A 25,360-nucleotide genomic window follows, 5' to 3' on the forward strand; every position below is an offset into this window, starting at 1 on the left:
GGTACTCATAAACCAAGGAGGTGCTTCAGATGAAGATAACTGGAACAGAAAGAACTCAAAATAAGATACAGCAGTTCTGGAGGAGCCTTTGATTTGTTCACACCATCAAGTTTTCTGAAGGTGCCTTCCTAGATTTACAAAGTAAATTCATCTAGCTGCTATACCAATCCAAAGGTAAATGAATTGGAATACTAGATAATCCATGATATAAACAAATATGATATATATTATATATATAGCTTGTTAATAAATTTCTCTTGAAGGGCTGAAATAGTAAACCTAAATTTATTCTTTAAATCCTATCCAATGCAGGTAGAAAACAGATTTCAATGAAAATGTTGATGAAATTGTAGATTCCATAGGGTATGGAGTGATCAAATTAAAATATGAACCACTGAATAAAACCTGAGAACCTCTCTATTTATGAAATTAGTTACACACATGGCCATCTGTTTGAGACAATGCAAATATTTATGAATCTTAAGAAGAAAGGCTAATCCAGATGGTCATGAATCCTCCTCTATCTCTATTATTTTAAAACCTCCAATAGTTTGTGTTAAACAAATATACCAACTCAAAATAACATACTCTCTGTCATGCCAAGAGTAAGGTTTGTTAAGAACACAGTGGCTTACATTTTGAAGCAATTTGCTTGACATGTGAAACTTAGCCCAAAGGGTAGGTTGCATTCACAATTAACAGGGCCATAGCTTTCTTGAATAAAAATCAGAAAGCCACACACACCATTTGTTAATGTATTTCAGAAAGTTCACATTCTATTGGTCCTATGTGAATTCTCACTGTGTATTCCATAGCTTGTTATGATTTATTATCATCAGCCATAGGCCAAAATTACCAGACTCCAATTACTTTGCTTCCCAGTTCTAAGGAAGAAAGAGAGAAATTATGTCAGTCTTACCACAGGAGAGGGCTGGAAGTGCCCGGGGAAGAGAAAGTAATCTACTGTTCTCTGACATTCACTGCCTGAAAGTCATTCACATTAACAACCATTCAAACCTGTTTAGTGCGAGCCAATTGCCTAACATTTCCCCCCTGTCAGTTACATTAACTCCAACTCAAAGTTAAGCCTTATAAAATTAAAAAAAATAATAAGAAGAAAACAACAAGACTCTCTTCAATGACAACAAGGCCGCTTAAGGATCCTGACAATGCATGGTGTTTCTTAATGGAGCAACTTTAATAGTCTGTAAATTTTAAGAAAGAATGTTCTTGATGAGGAGTTAAATATAGTTGCCAAGATAGAAAATATAAAAAAACCCTTATGCACTTATTCTATGTATAGCAACGACTAAGACCAAGTCATATTTATGATGATGAGGAAGAAATCAAATCAGATTTCAAACTGCATAATATAATCCAATATTCTTTCACTAAGAAGTATTAAACTCATATAACAGACCATTAACTTCCAGACAATTTAGAGCTTACATGAGGTTAACATCAGTGCTACAAAAAAGGCAGCGCGGAGGATATTTAAATGAGAGTAAGTGCCAATATACCATTATACAACCTACAGAGGGCACCGGTTCTCACGTATATCTGTTATATTGAAGTAGGAGACATTCACATTTTACAAGCTGCTTTACTATTTGTTTTTTATTCTTTAAGATCTGCATCTTAACAGTGTGATACAAATATACGATATATATTACAAGTACACAGGAACTGAATCTTAAACCTCCCCTTGTAATTATTCTTAAGTTTATTTGATAGTCTAATACTGGATGTGATTACGAGTTTGTATGTCAAAGAGGAAAAGGTGAGGAGGAGACACTGGCTGGAATTTTCTAGGATTTACCCAATGTATACTTGGGGAAAAAAGAAAAAAAAAAAAAAAACAGAGGGTGGGCATAATTCAAACATTACCCAAGTGTGCCTTGTCACACACAGGAAAACAGCCTGAGGCAAAACAATAGACTCAAATAATATGTTTAGAAAAAATTCACTGTCACGCCTTCGAACGGAGTATTCCAAGTCAAGAATGAGCCAGTACCCCTTTATATGTCTGACTAATATAAAAAGAAAAGACTTACCTAGGTAAAGCACTCTGTCTAGGAGAAATCTATTGACGGTGAAAACTGAGCAATAAAACGATGTTCAAGAATCTACAAATGCTGACCAATCTGCACAAGGTCCAACTCCGAGACGGTACCCAAACAGTCTTAAAATAGCAGCACGTAACACTGGCAAGAGCTCTGCTTTCTCGAACTTCAAATGATGCTCATTATCACTTTATCCTTGTTAGGATTAATTTACTATTATTCCTCTTAACTGTTATAGGTGAGGAAAAGGAAACCTCAGATTATTCATGAATAGACTATAATGCTTCTGTGCTACCATTTATTTGGACAAGGATTCTTTTTTTTTTTCTTTTCCTTTTGAAAAGTATTTTTAAAATACTTTTTTGGGGTGTATGTTTGAGTCAATATGGGCGCATGCATTGACAGGTCAGAGAACAATCTCAGGCACTGGACCTTGCTTCCCACCTTGTTGGACACAGGGTCTGTTCTTATGCTATTTTAGCTAGAGTAGTTGCCCCGGCCTGGAGATCTGCCCTCACTTCTCCAGTCTCCACCTCACATAATAAGGCTTTTAAAACACTAAGCCATCTACTGTTGCACGAATCCTAATTGGTCTTATAATAAAAACCCAGAGCCAGCTATTATGATAAAGGCTGAAAGATCAGAGAGACAAAGGAACAAGCCACTACAGAAGCTTCTCACCACTTCCGAATCCTCTGGCTGAAAGAGAGGCAAGATCCTGTCTCCATGAATCCTCAGACTGGATGCTTCTGAGTCCTCAGCCAAAAGGATGCCAGACCTCTGTCTTCCCACACCTTATAGTCCTTTCTCCACCCAGCCATATCACTTCCTGTCTCAATCTTCCTAGTGCTGGGATTAAAGGTGTGAGCCACCACTGCCTGGCCTCTATGGCTAATTCTACGGCTGGCTCTGTCCTCTAATCTTCAGGCAAATTTTATTTGTTAGAGTAAAAACTAAATACCACCACAATCTATCTCTCCAGTTCTTTGACAACTTCACACATGCATGCGCGCACACACACACACACACACACACACACACACACACACACACACTGAATTTTGGTTGTTTTCCTCTTCCTCCCACCCTTGCCAACACCTTGACCCTTACAAACACTCTTCTTACACACATGCTATCTTAGGGTTACTACTGCTATGAAGAGACATCATGACTGAAGCAACTTATAAAAGAAGGTTTTGAATTGGGGCATACAGTTACAGAGGGTTAGTTCATGATCATCATGAAGGGGAACATGGAGGCAGGAAGGCATGATGCTGGGGCAACCGCTGAGAGCCTTACTTCCTGATCTTCAGGAAAGAGGAAGAGAGAGGCAAACAGCAGGACTGGGCCTGGAAAGGGTTTTTGTTTTGTTTTGTGATCCATTGAATTTCACCAGGGCCATCTGTGCCAACAAGGATGTGGAACTACCACTGGGATGTGATGGGCTCACCAGCCAGTACATTCATATCCACAAACAAGTGATATTCTGACAATTAATTGGTGGGTGTACTATACATTTTAGCTTTTTATAAACTGGATGCACTGAATGTATTTGAATGGGAATAGCCATTAGTATGTTACACCCTCTCTATTATACGGACTACATTTAAACCACACAAACATAAAAATGGAGAGATGCTGCCACATGTTTGAAAGGAAGGGAGGAACAGGCTGAATAAGCTTCCTTCTGTAAGCAGTGACCATAAATTTCTATGAATAATGCTGGTTAGTTCCTTGTGATTGTATCAATAATGTTCAAAATGTCATGAAACAGAATGCTTTATCATAAGCTACTACTACGGGTCTAATTTGATTGAGAATGGTGTTCACAGGCTCATATATTTGAAAATTTGATTTCCAACTGGTTGAAGTGTTTAAGAAGGATTAGGAGGTGTGGCCTGACTGGAGGAGGCGTGTCACTGGGAATGGGCTTCAAGATTTCAAAAGTCCACACCAGACACAGTCTACCTGTCCCTCTGCCTGTAATTTGCAGAACAGAGGTGAGCCCTCAGCTACTACTCCAGCACCACGTCTGTCTGCTATCACATTACTGGTCATGATGTTCATGGGCTGACTAACCCTCTGAAACTGTAAGCAAGCCCCCAGTGAAAAACTTTCCTCTACAAGCTGCCTTGGTGATGGTATTTCTTCACTGCAAGAGAGAAGTAACTGAGACAAATGCCAAATTTTGATTGAAATATGAGAAACAATAATAAAGCTCTGATATTATACATGTGATTATGGTGATTTCAAAGTAGTTACCAAATAATGCAAATGGTATTCAAAACTTTATACAGCATCTACAATGTGATGTGAAAAGAAAAGAAAACAAAACAAAACTAAACTAAACTAAAGACTACCTACAATGTTTCTTAGAGGCAATCACTGCCATTGAAAATGCTGTGACTTGTGGGCAATATATAATGAAAGGATATTCTGGTGAAAACCTACAAATTAGTGGAAACTGGATTTTTTTCATGTTTCAGTTCTTTAGTAGCCAAAATAAAATTTATGGACTTCATGAAAAGAACTTACTAGAAGAGAACTTGTACATCCCTTCATTAACATCCTAAGATATACACATCCCTTGTTTCTCATCTTCCTTAGGAGGACTTCCCATGGCCACCTCACTCTAGAAGATACCCAGAAACTACTATCAACATGATCTACCCCACATACATAGATACTCATAGGTGAATAAAGCTATTTGCAAGAAAACATAAATGATGAGCTCAGAGAGCAATTAAAGTTCAAAGGTGCAGCTCTCTGACAGAAATATAAACTTGAAAGAACCAAGAGCCTCCACTTTGAGTTTTCATAAACCCTCATTCCACATTTATTCTCAGATGCATTATTCACAACAGCAATCATCACCCACTGGTTACATTGGCTTGTGTATAGCTTTAGATTTTACATGATCCGTTTAAGGTGAAATTACTGTTAAATCGGCTGTCCAGTTCAATCATGGTTTATTCTGGTTAAATTGCAATTCTCTACCACCTACATCCTACGGTAAAGTACTAAACAATATACATCTGGCATAAATCAATTAATCAATGCCATTAATCCTGGACAGTACCTTCACCTTTAAAGCTCTGGGGACTAGAGATCTAAGTTTAAGTTAATTTCTACTTTTCAGTTGTTAGCTGTAATGAACTCATTGCTGATAAGACTTGAACAACCATTGCTTTCAAAACGTAATTAAATAAAAGAACAGCTGGAGACGGAAGAGGAAGGAGGAAAGCCACAGATTGGAAATATGGGCAACACAGTAGAGAAAAATATATCTAAGTATGTGTCATATAAATAATAATGCGGTGGAAGAAAATCATGTAAACATCTGAATGGTTTCCACACTTTCAGAATAATTGCAGACACTGAAGTTCCTCAAATGAATCACACTGGGTGTCTGAAATGTCAAAGGTGAGATGCTAAGGGACAGATGGACAAAAGCTGCTGTAGTTCATGAGGAGGGAAATGCACAGAGCTAACAAATGACATGTCTGAGTTATGAAAACTTGGAAAACAGGTAAATCTGAATAAATACAAATCAATTGCACATACAATTTTCAGTTTGAAGATCGGACCATCAAAAGTCATGCTTTGTAATTCATGGTATGATAGATTAGACTTACTAATAACTATAAAACTTTGCAGTTGGGCTTGAACTGTGCACTAATAAAAATTAAAATCATTATAGCATATGATACTACCATTATAATTTTATTTATATGCCATGAGTATGTTTTCTTAAAGACATATTTAAGCATGTTCATAACAACATTGTTTATATTTTTAAAAACTGAAAATAATTATAACAACAAGTAGTGGATAGGCATCTAAGTGGTTAAGTCACAGAAATAGGATAATTTTAGACATGAAACTAAAAGTTTTCATATTCATGAATACAAAAATTTAAAGTAAAATAGAAAATTAATATATGTGTTTCTAAAGTTTATCCTTCATATTTATCAAATTCTCCATGGCTGAACAATTTCTGATATAATGTTCAATATAAAAGTTCTCGTGCTTGATGTTCATAAAGGCAGATTTAATCAGACTCTGACTAATATGACTTCCCTGAATATACTATGAACTGTTCTTGGCCAACTGTTGTTGCCTTTTGAAAATCAACTTCTACTAAGAACTAGTAGTGACAAATGGCAAGGATGTTTCCAAGGACTGCATGAGAATCTCCATGATGTAACTCCTTTGGGTAGTTCTGCTTTGTTCTTGAATATAACCTAAACACACAATAATAGTTCTTTCCTTACCCTTGGACTCAAGAGGCATCTACATTTATTCAGGTTTATTTCCTGATGAAAACAGTGGCATCCTTTATGGATTTTGGAGTCAGGTTTAGATGCATTTTCCAGTTCAGGGCAGTTCCAGCCTGAGTTATCTCAACAAAAACAAGTCTCAGATACATGCCTTCTTGGGTCCTTGCAATGATTGAATATGTAACTTTGTGTCAACTACTGAGCAGTTTGTACTTTGGGAGACTGTGTGTATCACATATTTTGTAAATAACAGTAAACACAGTAATCACGATTATGAAGATCTTGCCTTTATTTGTAATTAATTCAGGATCAGATCTATTGTTTCCTCTAAGCATTTTGGATGTTCAGAAGAGATCTTTTGTTTCCTTCTATTACCCGATCCACTTCTTTCCTTAATTATACTGTAACACCTCATACAAAATTCCTTGTCAACTTCATAGCCTGTTACAAATTTAAGGTAAAGCAATTGCAAATTAAATTTATTTTGAAATTAGTAAGAATAGAATAATGTGTACCTTCTATATAAGTGAAACAAAGGCTATTTTAATAACATATTCTGAAAACTTTACATTGCTTCTATGAACTTTATGAACACAGAGCCATGGAGCTCTGAAAACTTCCAGGAATCATTAGAAATAAAGTATACACGCTTTCGATCAAAATATCCAGCTTTCCTCCCAGCCAACGACACTTCCAAAGACTCAAACAGCTTTGCTAGAATTAGCCCAGTGTCTGACTTTTCTTGGTATTCACAGTCATGAATGAAGACACATGTAGCCCCCGGACACATACTACTACAACTTCTTTGGTCAACCAGAAATATATGAACAGAGATGAAAATAAAAAGTCATTTAAAGTAAATATTACACTGACATATGGTTTGCTAGAAATAACTCTAAAAATGAAATTAAAGTTAAATCTATGTTTAATAAATTGCTAGAACAGATGCTAAGATACCTAATTATTTTAATATTTGCCATGATAAAGTCTTAGAGATCTCATTTTAAATTTAACAAACACATACAGAAAACATTTTCTCCTATGTCTTCCAACAGTCTTTTTTAAACAGCTTTTCTGACATTGATTGCTTTAATGTCTCAAAATTATTTCCAAATTATCAACCTCCTTCAATTAAGATTAAATTGCATTCTGCAGCTATCTCGGAAACGATACCACTGAGCTTCATAAGTGATGTAGATGTTGTCTGATCACAGCAAAACATTTAAAACACTACCTCCAATCTACACATCATTGCAAAGGGCACCTGGGAAGTATAAAACTTGCAATAATAAAATCAACATGCAAACACACAGAATATTCACATCTCCAGCAACTGTATATTAGAAATGAGTTTAAGTGCTATGGGATGAATAATGAGTAACTGGTCTTCACAGAAATCAAGGTCATATGTGAGCTGGTATGTGTAGAGACACGCATTAATTTCCTTCTCCTCTACAACATGGCTCAGTATAATAGTTTCACATATTTATAATAAACAACGAATGCAGAGCAATCTGAACTCAGTAACTTAAGAGAGGGTGTGGAATGTAGAAGAAAGAGAAACCAGAGAGGAAAAAATGTAACATCTCAAGTTTTGGGGAAAAAAAAATTGATCAATCCAGTTAATCCAGAGCCATTTCAGGCAGCATGTCACATCCTACTTACATACCAGCAAGGTTTGAGTGACAAAAATTTGCCAAGCCAGAAGCGAGGAAGTATTTGTCAAAACGATTGAATTGCACTTTCAGATTAGTTCAAAAATATGACAGTGCATGATGATTGCCACAAGCATGAGGTTGTTGAGGGGCTAATGCAAGCACCTTAGCAGTGGGCAGGAATGGAAAATGTCTAGTTGCTTGCTCTCCTTTCAAGGCAGGTGCTTGTAATATGCCTTGTTAGTCTGCCAAACCATTTCTCTTCCCTAAATAGTTAAATGCCACCTGTCCAAGCTGAGAGCACATTTTTAAATGAAGACATATGCAGTATTACCTGCTCAAAGCAACAATATAATACATATCTTATTGGTCCCAGGAAAATTAAAAATGTTCTGTATATAGGAACAGTCACCTTTCTTATATTCCTGCAGGCAGGTACACATTTATTTCTATTATTCAGATTCTGATGCACAAGGCTATAATTGCACCCTCTTGGATATTAAAAGAAGAGCATTTCTATTTCTGAACAAATTTCTTCATCAGAAAAATTCTTGATCTTATCATTGAGATGATAGTAACACCACCCTATTTTAAGTACAAGTACACATATATATTCTTCTGTCACGCATGTCTCCCAGGGCTTGGCAGAGTTCCAGATTTGTTTCTCTCATAACCAGTTTCTCCAAAGTAATGGTACAAATACATGGTCTTAAGTGAAAATTAATGCACTCATCAAGCAAACTTGAGGAGATTGCTAGAGTTCAACACCTAAGCATCCCCAACGCACAGCATCGAGGAAAGCTTGGTTTCCAGAGTGGAACTGTGGTAAGATGGTGCAAGCTTTGTGGAGGTGGGGGGCACTTTGATTGCTCAGCTCTGAGAGCCTAGAAAATAAAGGCCTTAGTCTTAGAATGCCTGGCAGTTTCATCAGTGATATACCAGACTACGATGGAAGTTAAGTCACTGGAGATATGTATGCCTTCAAAGGAGGTTGTGTTGACTCCACCCCTTCCTCTTTTTCTCCCCTTCCCTCTCCTCTGCTTCCTTCCCTTCCCTTCCCTTCTCTTCCCTTCCCTTTCCTTTCCTGGTGGGCTCTGCCACACACTCCTGCAAGGATGGGCTACTGTAATCCCATAATATCATGACCACCCAATCATAGACTGAATCTTCTGAAACCATACAGTAAAACCAACCTTCCCTCTTACATTGAAAATCTCAGGAATCTGTTAAAGGAATGGAAAGGTGGAGGCCTATTATTAGGGGAATCTTTTCTAGAACTCTACCCAACTGAATTATGATTTGACTAACGACAGCTTTAAGGAGGGCTTCTCAGCAATTTCCAAAATAATGAAAACACTGTAAATGAAAAGAGATCGGGGTTGGGGATTTAGCTCAGTGGTAGAGCGCTTGCCTAGCAAGTGCAAGGCCCGGGGTTCGGTCCTCAGCTCTGGCAAAAAAAAAAAAAAAGATCATCTTAAATCATGGCAACAAATCCTTATCCTGTATGTCTCATATGACAGTCCACACCTGTTTTGGGAATGAGTCATGGACATGTACCTCATCTTTTCTTCCTAATAACAGGCAGCTGCAGAGTCATCTCCTTAAGAGATTTGTTCTGCAGATCTTAGAACAAAATAACTCAGTCTTGCTGACCTAGTTTTCACAGTTTATAAGAACATTCCACTGAAGTCAGATAGATATAAACATCCCCGCTTTCCCTTGAGTAGAGATATACACTTATTTACCCTGCACTAGTCAAAATCCCCTGAAAGTCAAAATATTTACTTTTGTTCTAAAGAGGCTTCTGATTTGAGGCTTTGCAGAATTAGACCGTATAGACCATAATCAAAGTGCTCATAGTCGGATTTGGGGGAGGAGGGTTACCACCACTTAAGTATCAGGCACTGACATCTGTTGTATCTGATATCCCCCCCCCCCAAATAAGAAGGAGAATGGGTAGGTGGCTGTTAATCACCATTCACATGTTCTTGAGGTGTCCCAAGAACATGCCTGAACACTGTAAGTTTGGCAAATGAGCATCCATACTCTTAACATGAGAGGCAATAGAAAGTGAGAGAGCAATGTTGTAAAGAAGATAGAAAGACTAACTGAACATTAGCTACTTGAGAGTCAGCCTAGGATTGGCCATATAAGCCCACTTAAGCAGAAGTCCACACTCACTACTATCCATTGAGCTACCTACCATCAGGCTCTGACTGCCCATTAGAGAGCACCCTTTAGACACACTAAGGCATTGTCAAATTTCACCAAACTGATGGCTCTGGGTAAGAATACATTGAACAAGTTTAATTCTTAGACACACCCAAACTATTATGTATTTTACTGATTTCTATGTGAATCATTAACAGTTTCCATCCATAACACCCATACAATTAGATACTGTTAAAAAGTCCAGCTAAAAGACAATTTAATGTCTAATTCAGGATGTACCATGACACTCACAAAAGGAACGAAATGGTAGCAACATTCAAATCTGTATGCCCTGCTCTGTGCCCTGTTTGTTGAACCATAGATCCATGAATATAATTGCCTACCACTATCTCATTTCTCAAAAAAAAAAAAAAATCCAGATATTTTCGTTATGGATTGACCCAAAAGTTTTACTGCTTAAGTGGAAGTCTGTCACTATACCTTAATTTCCCAAGCCAGAATTCACTTCCAGTGTGTCACCAAATTCTACTGATTGCACATCTCAAATCTCTTCTAGCCTGGCCTTCTCATTGGAATTCTTATCTCCACTGCTCCAGCTCAAGCACTGATCAATTTTTGCTTAGACTGGATGAACTAGCAGCCTTCAAATCTCCCGGAAATCTCTCCCTCCTTTCTGTAAACCATCACTAGAGAATTATTTCTGGAAAACAAGCCAATCTAAAGTTTCTAATAAGACATTCAAACAATTGATTCTCTTTTTTAAAAACTGTCCCTTGCATTAGTAACTAATGTATTAATAGATGAATGCAAAGATAAATTGAGGGTATCAAGCCCAAAACCTTACACACACAGTGCAATGGCAGGTAGAGGCCTGTTGGCTGCATAGTTTTTCTCAGACTCTCTGCATATTTAGAATCTTCATAGTGTAAAGAGGGATGTCTTCAATGGCATCGCTTATCATATATAGTTTCATGTGGGTTTAACATTAAGGAGAAACACTGCATTGACTATCTCCAGTAGCAGGCAGAAAACCTGCTTTCTCTTCTTCCATAGTGGGAATGAAGGAGCACAGCACTGGCCACTGTTCCATTCTGTAATACTGCTGCTACTACAGTTTTCCGTCCCCAAGACAAGAGTGAAGCATAACATAGTATTTCCCACAGAAAGGTAAAGCACACATCAACAGTCTTAGGCACATACACTGTCAACCACTGTATGCAAACAAGCAAGGCGGGCTTGGTGCATATACCTTTGCGTAAAAATAATTAACACACGTAGAAGTTTATCTACTTCATTTAAAAAGGTCATTTCACAACCAGAGACACAATTCCCGGAACATGCTGAAGTTTGGCACTTTGCTCACTGATGAACACACAAACACAAGAGGGGCAGTTTCAATTCCTCACCCTTATTGTACAGACCAAAATGGAGACACTAGAGAGACTGAATGAGTTATCCATTGGGAGGCACAAGAACCAGATTCAAACATACTGATGACCAAGCTTTAAATTATAACCACAATTCTCTTGATCTGCTGCTTCATAAAACTCTACCCATCTTTCAGACATGCAGCTTGCACAGCCAGAGAGCTCATCTATGCATGCTTGCTGCATCCATTTTCTAAACAATGGAAACTGTGTTTAGAAACTGAGTAACTCAGCCCAAGGCATCTCTTGGGGAGCCCTGATCTACACCCAAGAGCTGAATGCCCTGCCCAGCACATCATAAGCAACAGATACAGGTTACAGATTATGGTTCTTTAGAATCTGAGTGTCCCCAAAGAACTTTCTTCTTAGAACAGGGAGAAGAGGGGGCTGTTTCATACTGTCTGCCATAAATACAGGAGACACACAAAGAAAAACCAATATGTAAAACACCCTTTTTTTATAATCTAGTAGCTTTGTGATACTGATTAAGTCAATTGACTAATGAGCCCAAGTGGCCAGAACAGTGATTCATGGGGAAGCTGGAGATGAAGAATTATAAAATACTTCCTCTCACAGTAACTGCATGGGGGAAGGGGGAATGCACAGGTTTGTTCATAATGGCATCATTGTAAATATTTGGGAAAAATAAATAATTGAACACTGTGTGTCAACAACATTGAAGACATGATAATCATATGATTTTTATTTTAGAATTCATAGTGGTAAGTGGGTCCAAACTGCCAGGAACAGAAGACAGGCTAAATAAATCTCAGTACATAGATGGAGTAGAATAGTAAATCGTGATGAGAGATGATGAACTGTCCAGCAGAAACATGGGAGAAAAGATGACATGATGACAGCTAAAATAAGCAGAACATAAAATTACATGTATATTATGCAATTAAAGAAATGCCCACAGGCATAGCCATAGGAAAATGAAGAAAAATAATGTTGTCACAACATTCATATAAATATGATAGTGGTAAGAATGGTTTTTTAAATATTCATTACAGGCTGGCAAGATTGTTAAGTGTGTAAAGACACTTATTAGTCCAAGCGATGGCCTGAGTTCCATTCCAAGATCTGTTAATGGTAGAAAGACCTGTGCAAAAAATTATCCCTTGACCTACATATGCACACAAGGGACATAGAAACACACAAATAATTAAAACACACAAACAAATAAAAATAATTTAAAATAATTTTTAAGTGTAAAAATTCTTTTTAAGTGCCTTTTGCAAAACTTGGTTGTATGTGTGAACATGTGTGTGTGCATACATGTGCATCTATAAAGATGAGAGATAACTCTAGAGTATTGTTTTTCAAATGCTGTCTTAACTTGTGTTTTAATACAGGGAGTCTTGCTGACCTGGAGTTCATCGAGCAGGCAAGGCTTGGCTTCTAGTGAGTGTCCTTCCCACCTCCAAACACTAGTATTAATTATAATCATATGACACCATGTCCACATTAAAATAAAAATAACACTTGGATTCTGGAAATCGAACGCATGTGTTTCAAACACTCTACCAAAGGTGATGTCTCTCTACCCAGTCCTACTGTTTTATATGTACATTTTACAAAAATAATTTGGGTGTATGAATTTGATACAGTCTACTGAATGTGAGATGTCCAGTAAGGAAGCTCGAAAGATACAGAGTTGGAGCCACACTGTCATCTCTTCTCCTCCTATGCTGAATGGGCTGATGGATCGGAAGTTGGGCACATGAGTGGTTTCTGTAGATACCTAGAGTGCAAGAATTCGCTAGAAGTAATGAAAGAGCAGGAGAATGACTCTGAAACCGAGAGTTACTGTGCATTCTCTGGCAACATAGCCTCTAAAACACTTGCTAATCACCCCCTCCGAAAAAAAACCTACCCATTAAAGGAAATATACTATCCTTAGAAAAGAATGTACACACACACACACAATTTGGTACTAAAATTATAGGTTTGCATAGTACAAAATACTAGGGAAATGTATTTTGAATGTAGGGGACATATTTACAAAGGACATAGTAAATAGATTGTGGTAAGTAACAGATAAAAATTATTTATCTAATTCCTTATTATAAGCTTTGAAGAGGAAATATGTAGCAATATGTAAAACTAACAATACTGACCAGGAATAGAAGAGTAGTTATTTTTTAAAATCAACCTCACTGAAAAGGTTCATCTGAGACAATTAAAATGGACATCACCCAGTGATTTCTAGGCCATGTCATATGCAGTGACAGATGAATATGCATAGATTTTGCCTGAGGTTACTTGAAAAGCATGAGTTCCTACCCTTTAGAATTCATTTTCTACTGGGAACACAAAATATCATCTAGCTTTTAAGACTCTGAAATAAAATTCCCTTCTTAGCTCTTTCTTTTGAGTGTGTTTCTTTTTTCGGCCCCTGTGTTTCCACACAGGTTGGATAAAGAGTGAACATAGAATCTTTAGGTACAATGATACCACATGTCCGAACCAGACAGCAAAGACAGAGAATGACTCTTCTTCTTAGGTACAATGATACCACATGTCCGAACCAGACAGCAAAGACAGAGAATGACTCTTCTTCTTAGGTACAATGATACCACATGTCAGAACCAGACAGCAAAGACAGAGAATGACTCTTCTTCTTTGGGAGAGTGGGGGTTGAAAAAGAGTTTCTCTGTGTAACCCTAGCTATCCTGGAACTCTGTAGAGCAGGCTGTCCTGGAACTCACAGATATCCACCTGCCTCTGACTCTCAGGCACTGGGATTAAAGGCATGTACCAGCACCACCCCTCTGTGGGAAAGTAACTTGTTATGAGGATGATCTCATGTTTAGATTTGTATTAATTCAAATTAAATGATGAAAATGGTTTTTTTATCATGAAAAACTTGTACAGAGTGACCAAACTTCAAAGTACTAACTGGATAGATACAGATAAGTAGGCTCAAAAAATACCAAATAGCATTATCTCTGCACCATCCATCAAACTCAATGAATGAGTGAATAAGTTAGACAATGAGTAAGTGATAAATGATTGCATGTTTTTTTTTGCCTTAGTATTATTTGTTTTTCTTATTTTACATCAAAGAATACATGTTATAATTCAATAAGGGAATGAGCACAGGATGATAATTGAAGGAAAAGTAAATTTCAATCAGGAAAAAAACCTGGACTATTGTGAGAAATCACAGAAGTCATATGCTCACAGGCTGTATTCTTGAACTTGTTCCCATAATTAACTCACTTTTTTTCATGTTGGTTCTACAGCATTTTAATTGTATTTAGGTTATTTTCTTTATCAGACAAGGCTGGGTAGTTATTTAAGACATCACTAATGTATCAGATTTTCCATTTGCTTTTTAAAAAAATCTAAATAAAAATCCTAGGACTTGAGGGGAAGTTTGTGACATAGCATAAGATTGATGATTATTTCTACCTGTCAGCTTGATTGTAATATGCAAAATTCAATAAAAAACAAATGAAGCAAATAAAAAGTACTTAATGAAACCATTAACCAACTCAACATGTGGTAAAGTACTGAAGATAAATAAATACAGTGTCATTTTCATGGGTTGCCAAATGCTTTTCATCAACAGTATGAGGCAGCTGAGAAATCTTGATGCCGAAGACAACCCAACTCTAGTTAGTAAAGGTAATTACATTTTCAATGATGCTGTCACCTTTAAGGAACTGTGAACAGAGCTGAGATGTGTGAATAACTATACATCCTGTTCCTACACCCACTACAACAAAGGAAGTATGCAACATGACTCCACTTGTTTTCCTCTTTCATGACCCTCATGCTGAGTGACCCAAGCACTATAGTCCACTAGTAGAGCTCTTATGCCCATTACCGAGCACCCCATGCCTGAAATACAGAATATATTCCTAGAAATTCTGAGCTCCAGAGAATCAGAGAAATGGCAGTATTCTGTTGACTGAAACTATGGAGTAGATTATATCATTCCTTTTAGCACTTCCATCATTATTACAGATTCCCTGAGGACAGCAAAAGGATCAAATGAACTACCTTCATGGTCACTAGGGGGTGGGACTTGTTATATGCATTATATTACAGGTAAGGAATTGGGAATAAGCTCAGGGTCTTTGCAAAGCAACTGTGAGACCATCTCTGTTTAGAAAAATTACCAGTGCTTGAAGAAAATGTGTTCTCTGATGAGAAGCTGCCCCATATTTCTGATTTTTTTTATTCCCCCTTATTGCTGGAGAATAAACCATGTGACTCACAAAAGTTAGATGTGTCTGCACCTCTAAGCAACATACCCAATCCTAGCATTTTGTATTTTTACCATAAAATTTATGCTTGTTGGTTGGTTGGTTGGTTGGTTGGTTGGTTGGTTGGTTGGTTTGGCTACAATACTAGAGTCTTGGGAGTAAGATCTTGTCATGCTGTCATATAATGTACATCTCCAGTCCTAAGGATGGCAAGTGGTAGAACTAGGGTTTGCCATCAAATGCATGAAAACAATGTACCGTCAATATCACAATTCTCATCTAAACCTATATCGGTTTCATAAGCATATGACTGAAACGGGGAAATCTACAGACAAGAGCACTTACAAAATACTCTAAAAATCTCTCTTTGAAAATGACTCTCTTGATAATCACGAATGATAGTATTTATAGGTTGCCTATTAATGATCTGATATACTAACAAGGTTAAGGGACGATTACAGGATATGTGTTTCCTATATAAAACACACACACACATATACACACACAGACACACACGCACGCACCCTACAGTCTTCTCTATAGCAGTATACATAAAAGCACACATGCCTATGCATTAATAAAGGCATGTTCATGTTCTGTCTGCCACTGGGTCTTCCCTGGATCATACTCCTCAGAGATGGGATGATCTTTGTAAAATCAAAGCTGCTGATTTCAGTCAGCTCAACACAAGAAACATGTTAGAGCTGGCCACAGCTTAGCAGTAACCACAACTCAGCCATAAGCCTAGTGTGGGTCAATACTCCACAGAATCCATCTCTATGGAGAACCGCAGAGCACCAACAGTGTTTACGACTGAGGGAACCATGCACTGCCCTCTGCCTGGAAAGGTACTGGCAGCTCCTTGCACTTCACTCTGTTTATAAGTCAGGGTTGACATTCTAGGCTTGACCTGTGTCACAGTGCAGCGTTGACACTTAAACTAGAGTTGTGAACAAAAAAGCAAGCCCTGACCGCATCTTAGGAACAAGTGCTTTTCAAACAGAATAAAGACGATACAACCTGTACAGCAGAACCAGAGCATTATTCACTAACAAGAAAGAAATGGAATGGGGTATAACTTTTTGATTGTTAAGAAAATTGGTGAGCTGTTTTTCATTACTTTTATATTTCCTTTCTTGTGTACATATGGCATTCATCTCTATGCAAATGTGTGTATTATGTACGTTCACCTAAGTATCAGTGCACACATATGTGTAGGTATACATGCACATGAGTGCTAAACGTGTATGTGGAAGCCAGAGGTTGAGTTCTGGAATGTCTCTTGTTTGCTCTTTACCTTATTTATTGAGGTCTGAGCCTCTCAACTGAACCAAGACTTCATTGACAAAGCAAGTTTACACAGGGACCCAGTCTACCACATCTCTGGCTTTCTTGCCACTAGAATAACAGCTCAACCATAACGCCCAGCCAGCATGTATGTGACAGCTTGGAAACTGAACACTATTCCTCACATCTGCTGTTTCTACAGTAAGCACCGTAACTACTAGCATCTCCTTAGCCCTATACCAGTTTTATTATAGATTTTATCTTCTTGTTTTTCTTTCTTTTAAAAAAAATAGTTATGTATATGTGTCTCTGTGTGTGAGGGGTATGTATGTACATGCCTGTGAGTGCCTGAGGAGGCTAGGAAGGCATCGGATGTAGTGGATAGCCATCCCAGCATTGGCCTGGAAGTTCCAACCCCCACTGAGGCTTAGGTAATGGTCACACCCACAAGGCGGGGCGGAGGAGGAAGTGGAAGACCCAAGAGAGAGAGTAGGGGCACCCGCTCTTGGTTCGGGGATGCTGGACAGGAGGTAGACTGAGCAGAGTTCTCCAGAGAACACCGCCAGACTGCGCCATACCTTTGCTAGACCCTACAACCTATCCCTTCATTTGTAAGTTACCCCACAAAATAAACCTCCCTTTTAGCTACAAGGAGTGGCCTTAATAATTTCACCAATAATCAGATACCCAGGAGCTGGAGTTACAGAGGTTATAAGCTGATCAATGTGGTTGCCAGGCACCAAACCCATGTGTTCTCAACAGCTGAGCAGTCAGTCACTCCGGCACCATCTTTAATTTTCTTGACTTCAATAACAGAATCATTGTTTTTATTCAAGTCATAGTCCAAAATGATTTTAATAACACACAAATCATGTGTAAGTCAAAGTATTTTTATAAATGAAAAAACACATTGATATAAGCCTTCAATTTAAAGTGAAGAAATAGCCATCCTAACACTATTAAACCAAACCAATTTTTAAAAACCAATTTTGTTTTGTTCCAAGCTCTAGGCTGAGTGTCAGTGGTAACTAGTCTTTAAGACAGATAACTATCTTGGACTGGAGTAAAAATCAATATTCCTATGCTGATAAAGCCATAGCTAAAGGGCCAATATTTAATCCCAGAAACTGTGGAATGTGGAAAATGCCCATATGATTTCTTTTCTCTACTCTGGATTCAGGGCAGAAGAAATACATGTTCAGTAAATGTTCCTCTTAAATGAAGACCTTCTTCCTCTCACTGTTTCATAGACCTACATGTCTGCTAAAAACTTCCCAAGAGCATTAAACTTTAATCTAAGAGTACAGAGTAGTATCCCCAAATGTGTAAATATATTACATTGTGGACACTCTGAACGACTGACCTTGCCTATGAAGGAGACGCTGTCAAAATGTCAGTTAATCACTAAGCAGTTCCACGAAGATTTATCCAGAGGCAGGAGGTAATTTAAAGAAACAATTTTAATGTGCAATCGAGAAAGCATGCAATGTAGAAAGTTCCTGAGGATGGCATATTTTGTTTCCTTTTAATAAGAAGAAGAAACAGTATTTTTGTTCTGCTTATATACCAGATGGTATACCCAGAGGAAATAGACACAGGAGGGAAAAAAAACAGAAAAAAGCAAGTATACATTCTCAGATTGTTCAACAGATTCTTTGAATTACTTCCCACTTAAGGCAACTTCACTTTTATGGCACTTTTTAAAATGTATAAAATGCCTGCAGAAACATTATGTGAACAATGACATAGGTTGAGCTGAAGACTAACAGTGAAATAATCACTTGCCTTGGGTTCATGGAGAAGCTTGAAGCAGGGCGTAGGTGGCTTCAGCCACTACAATACATAATTACCACCTCTCCCAACTTGAGAGACCCTGGAGCAGGTAATTGCATCTACCAAATGACTTGAATGTGCCTTCGAAGGTAAACAAAAAATGCTTTACCAACTAGGCAGGACATTTTCAGAAAATGGTGAACTAATATACTTTGGGGCGGGAGGGGTTATGTGTTTAAAATGCAGCACATACTTGAGTGTTCAGCTCCAATATCCTTTGCTTTCAGTACAAGCAAAGCTGGGGGCATTAAGCTGTGCTGTTTCAGGGAATAAGTTAGTCATACATGTGCCCCAGGTTTTATCGGCTACAGTTTTTGTTTATTTATCTCCTATTACAAGGATTGGTGAGATTAGATCATGTGACACATAACTCTATGTGTGGACTTAGCCATACACTTTTCCTTTAAAAATGTAATCTTGTAAACAATGTGCACAGTGAAAGCCTTTCCTGGTTGGAAAATTATTTACCTTCAGATGTCTTCTAAATGACTTTTACTACTACTAGACACAAAATAGTAGAAGCTTGAAAGTGCACTAAAGTGAAACTTGAAAAACATAGCACATAGTAATGATATTTCAAATTACAATGAGATACATATATATACACAGAGACAGAAAGAAATGTAAAGCAAGAGAAACAGAGAGAGAGAGACAGACAGACAGACAGAGACAGAGACAGAACACACAGGAAGAATTTATACCTTTGAAATATTTTGGTGATTTAACATATTTAGCACATGGTGTATTTGAAAATAAATAACACTTATTCAATATACTGTCTTTCCTGATTAAAGAGGATGTTTTGTAGATATAGAACTCAATTCTTTTTAAATACCATTATTCATGGGAAGCATAGTTTGATAGCATTAGATGGCAACTTTCATCTTGAAGTTTCAATGGGATCATTCCTATGAATTACAAAGCATTTTAAAGCTTTTGAAATTTCAGCTAAAAATCAGCTAATAGCATCGTTTCTGTGGGTTGTTTTATAGTTCGTTGCTTTGTGGTCCCCGTTTGAGGTCAACGGTGATGTTCATAATGTCTTGGGAAGCTGTAATTTGGAGAAAAGGAAATGAATCTTGAAGAGGAGTAGGAGAAATGCAGCATGATTTAAACTGATACGGATTTTTTGATTTTTCTAAAATATGTTCTGATTTTGCTCTGCTCTTCAGGTTATGTTTAAAATTACTGCTTGAGTTTTCTCTCCCTTGAAAATGTCAGAACTTAATACTGATCTTAATATTGACCTCGATCAGTAGCCATGTCTTATCTCAGATCTAATACATTCTTGAAAAAAATCTAGTGTATCGTGATTTTTCCCCTGAAAATCTAGATCAACATAACTTGGTGGGTTTTTTTTGTTTTTTTTTTTTTTTTTCAAGACAGGGTTTCTCTGTGTAGTTTTTGTACCTGTCTTGGCTCTCACTCTGTAGACCAGGCTGGCCTCGAACTCACAGAGATCCACCTGGCTCTGCCTCTCAAGTGTTGGCATTAAAGGGCTGCACCACCACTGCATGGTGATCAGCGTAACTTCAGAAAGATACAAGTTACAACAAATGCTGGCAAAGGTTTATCATGAGTGAAAGATGGTCTGAACTTCCTATATCTGGAAGTAAAAGGATAATTGATTGGACCTGATATCATTCAAATTCATGATGAGTACACAAACTGAATGTCAAATAAGGAACCAGACTACAGGGCCCATACAATTCCTAAATGTCAAGCTGTTTCTAAGCTGGAAATAGCTATGACTGGAAGATGTTCTTACTCTACTCTCTCCCCTAAATGAGGTTATTCGTATAGTGATTTCCAGTCATATTTTCCCTTCTGTTGGTTCAATACACTCTGAACACATGCATCAATATAGAACAAAATCGATATTCATTAACATGGTGTTTTCATCCACTTAATACAGCATGATGGCCCTAAAAACATTTACTTTTAATCTTAACAACTCACTCACCAATAATGAGTCCCAAGTACTTTTGAGGTTAAACAGTTTCATAAAAATCCATTATATGGCTGTTAATTCCTAATGGCCTATTCAGAGGAAAATAAAAAATAAGAAAGCACAGTAGATATTGCAGAAGAAGTGTGGACAAAGTCAAGAGGAAGACTACTGGAATAGCATATGGTTATCAGCTATTACATACAGTTTTAGTAGAATTTATGAAGATTAAATATTGAAAGAGTAATTTCTGTAAAAAAAAAAGTATATGTAGTTGCTATCTTTAGTAAAATAGACTCTCAATTGTCATCAGTGTTTGCATGAGATATTAGCTTTGGAGTAGAGAGTAAGCTTTTCAATTTCATCTGTTTTACCATTTTGCAAGGACTTCTCTGACTATTTGAGTCTGTGAGGTTGGCTTGCCTTTCCTGCAGAAAGTTGCTATAGTATCATAAGAGCAGTTCCTCAGAAAACCTCGCAGGAGAGGTTACAGGTCTACAGAACATCTTAAAAAACAATGGTGAAATTCAAGCTTAGCCATGAGATAATACAAGTTAGAGTACAAACTTCTCTGAGGCTTTCAACTGCCACATCATGTAGATGCCAATCAACACATTAGAGAACTCTAATTCCTAAGCACCAAACCAGTGAATCAACAGTGAAATGTCCCATAAGTTTTAAACACTCAATACAGGTGTTAATTATTTCTATAAACTTAATTGCAATAAAAATATTTATTGACTACTGTGCGCTAAATCAGAACTCTTGGTGAATAGCCCAATAAAATTGTAAATAGTAAGCAGATGTTCAAGAAGACATTTTGTAAGTACTTAATATTCTTATAGCTTCCCATGGTATAGTTTTCTATTTTCAGAAATTGCCTATTTAAGTGCTTAAGATTGTGTGTGTGTGTGTGTGTGTGTGTGTTTTCACTTAATAGTTCACTGACACAAACATGTCCCCTTAAACTAAAAATTATCATTTTAAGAATAAATATTAAAGTTAATAATGCACTCAAATAATAGGCAATCAAATGTTTTATCTTTGCATAGCTAAGAGTTTCTCTAATACAATCTAGAAAAGACCGTGGTATGTTGTCATTTTCTTATGTTTTTTGGGGTATTCTTTTCAGGCCCTCTTTCAGGTAGAGCCAGAGCGGTAATACAAAGGAAACTTCCTGCAATATCTCTAGGAGGTGTCAAGCTGCCAAGCTAATTGCCAACAGGATCTCTGACATGGGAGGGTTATCTCACTGAGGGACCCTGTACAGCCACTTCTCATTTGTTTCTATTTTTATCTGTGTGTGCATATGGAGGACAGACTTGATGCAGGGCACCTTTTTCCACTGTTTCCACTTAATTCTTTGAGGCAGTCCCTCATTCAGCTAAGAACTCACAAACAGCCTAGAGCCTGTGAGTTCTGTGGATTGGCCTGTCTTCGAATCCCTGAGGAGGAATAACAGTTGTGCATAAACACACTCAGCTTTTCTCCGGGTGCTGGGATCTGAACTGCTTCCGTGTTTGTTGGGCAGGTACTGTTTAAATGAGCTCCCCTCCCTGCTCCTAGAGTCCATTTTCCTATCTCTATTATATGAACACGACAATGAAGATAAAATCATGGAGGAAGATCTTTTCTCCATGGGAAAAAGGTTTACAGTATTAACTTGAAGGGAAAATGCTTTAGAGTTACCAGAGATGTTTTGCACAGAAAACAGAAAACTCCTCAAAGTTATTGTGCAAGAAAACACTTGGCTTTACCAAATATAGGATGTAGGATAGTTTCAAAGGAGCACCCCAAATGCTCTTAAATCTGGAATATTATTACATAAATGAGGTGATGAATAACTCAATTGAGTGAAACTCTTAGAAAGGTGTGCCTTGGGAGCAGGGACTGCAGCAACCAGAATTCATATTACGCATATATGAAATTGTCAAATAAAAAATTTCTCTTAAAAAAAAAAACAGTATTTTTAAATCACACACCAAATAATCAAAACTTTGAATACCATATGTGTGTTAATTATGGTTGTTAGATTCCTGCCCAAGGGGACTAGCCCGGTATCAAGCCTTACTTACCTGCACACTTGGTTCTGGTAATCAGTGGTGGTCCTGGGAGTCCAGTTCCCCCTTCACCAGGTCTTGTGAGCAAAACACGGATCTCATATTCTGTATCTGGATCCAAATGCCATAACTTGTATGTTGGGGCATTGACTGCATGGGTTTCTGTCCAAGATCCGGATGTCATTCGATATTCCACCTCTTTCAGGATGATGGGGCCATCCCCAATGATGGAGTTTGCGTTGAGTTGGATCAGCAAGTAAGTAGGCCCCACGCCAAGCAGCTGGGGAGGGGCAATGGGCCTCGGTGGTTCTAGGAAAGACAGACATGTGTATACTCTAGTTAGGTAAGAATGTCAACTCCCAAACAGAGATACATCAACAGTAACGTATATGCTATAAGTAAAGATGCTATATGTAATGTCCATCTGTAACCAAAGGCTTAGAGAGCAATTGAAAAGCACATGGTAAATTGATAACCAGAGCCAGGGTTGGTGGCACATGCTTGTAACCCATACACACAGGGGGCAGAGGTTGGAAGACTGCTGCAAATATGAGGTCAATATAGTGACCAGGCTGGGCTAATTGGTCAGACATGTGACCCTTCACCAGGTCTTGTGAGCAAAACACAGATCTCAAGAGAGAGAGAGAGAGAGAGAGAGAGAGAGAGAGAGAGAGAGAGAGAGAAGAAGAAGGAGGAGGAGGAGGAGGAGGAGGAGGAGGAGGAGGAGGAGGAGGAAAGGAAGGAAGAAACAAAGTAAAAGAAAATATAACCTGGAAAGGCATGATGCAGCAACTGTATTTTTAAAGAGCCATTGGTTTGTTGAAGGCTTTTGTTCCATTTAGCAAGAGATTCCTCTTCTTAAAAGCATGCATTTCCAGGAGAGAAAGTGGCAGTACACAGCAGTCAACAGGGATATAAAGAAAAGCACTGGAGAGGAGAGGGCTCCTCAGAGGTGGAGGGAGGTGAGCTCTGGTATTTTCTTTTCTTTATTTTTGCTTCTGCTCCTGCTTTGCTTCTTGCAATGTCCAAGTTCCAACAGATGAGCTAACGGGGAGGGGCCGCAAGCTGGAAGGAAAGCTGGTGCCACACACCCACCTCACAGATGAGGAAATTGAAACTCACAGTGAGAAGAAATCCCCAATCACTAGACACCTGTGGCCCATGCAGTAGCATGCGATAGGTCACATGTCACTTATTAAGCTCAAATGTCAAAGGGACATTGCAATTTAATTTTGGGTGGCTTAAGATATTTTGCTTGACAAAAACTTGGGAAAATATTATTTCAACATCTGAACTTACGGAATGATGGCTGATGTATTAAAGCAGGTTTTCCTGGTGAAAGGCTGAGCTGTCCTTGGAGGACTGCACAGAGCTCGCTCTGTCTGCCCGGCCTTTCCACTGGAAAACAGGGCCCAGGGGTTTCTTAGTAGACTGTCACCAGGTAGTATTTCCCTTCACCTTCTCGACCATTCCCACACTTCTCAGGGAGTTGAAAGGTTTTAAAAGAAAGTATTAATCTTAATAAGGTGATAATTGTCCCCAAATTGATTTAAGAATTAATGCTGAAGAGTAACAGGATATCACATACAGGAAAGCTATTAACATAACCACACAGTGCTCCTAGTCAGAGTAGACTGGAAAAGCGCGCAAGTCAAGGCTACACAAACAGTAACTTCTGAACTATTAATGACAATTCATATGGGAGTGAGGGACTCCACAGAGTTATTTATGATTAAAAAAAAAAAAAAAAAAGGTTTCTAACATAAAAATCCTCTGAATTACAAATAACCAGAAAACTGGGTCAAGACTATCTGGCCTGGATCTCTAAAAATTAGTTTTGAGAATATAACTTCAAAGTTTATGAGACAAAAAACACACAACATATTGACTAACAACTGACAAAGTTCTGTATATTGGGTGTTCACATAATGTGGAGGAGATTTTTTTTTTATTTTTAAATGAGAGTTGTATATTATATAAAAGAAACAGCGTGCAGAAGTAAAGTATAATAGACATGATGAAACTCTCCCTCTTGGAAATAACTATGAATAAAAGTGGTCTCTTCTTGCATGGGCCCATTAAGGAAATAGCTTTCAGACTGGCTGTCTAAGAATAACGTAAGTTGTGATTTACCATCCTCATGTGTAAAGTGAGAACAAGCCTAACTGCTGTGTGCTGTATGTGCTGTAGACATCTAACACTATTTCTACAGAAAGAAGTTCTTAACGCATGCTCTGTAAACACTACCCATACAAAAATCTTCTAATGGTTTGCAAATTATTAACAAGTAATGGCTGACATTTTGTCCTAGGTGAACAAAGGCCTGTTTCACAAATGAAGTTCACCTCAAAAGTTAACACTTGAAACATACCAACATTTTAGAGCTTTCATTTATCAGATAAAATAGGATCAAGGCTG

The 25,360-nt window shown here is 37.8% G+C and overlaps 1 protein-coding gene across 13 annotated transcripts in view; it reads right to left on the reverse strand.

The window, feature by feature from the left end:
* The window catches only part of Ptprk (protein tyrosine phosphatase receptor type K), a 537,197-nt gene that overhangs the window by 193,469 nt on the left and 318,368 nt on the right, over nt 1–25,360 (reverse strand). For all 13 annotated transcript variants that reach the window (XM_036168740.1, XM_036168743.1, XM_036168741.1 and 10 more), the window contains exon 7: nt 22,958–23,251. In XM_036168740.1, the coding sequence (XP_036024633.1) occupies nt 22,958–23,251 (294 nt within the window). The remainder of the gene's footprint in view (nt 1–22,957; nt 23,252–25,360) is intronic.

Source organism: Onychomys torridus, chromosome 19, assembly GCF_903995425.1.
Source record: "Onychomys torridus chromosome 19, mOncTor1.1, whole genome shotgun sequence".
Classification (NCBI taxonomy): Eukaryota; Metazoa; Chordata; class Mammalia; order Rodentia; family Cricetidae; genus Onychomys; species Onychomys torridus.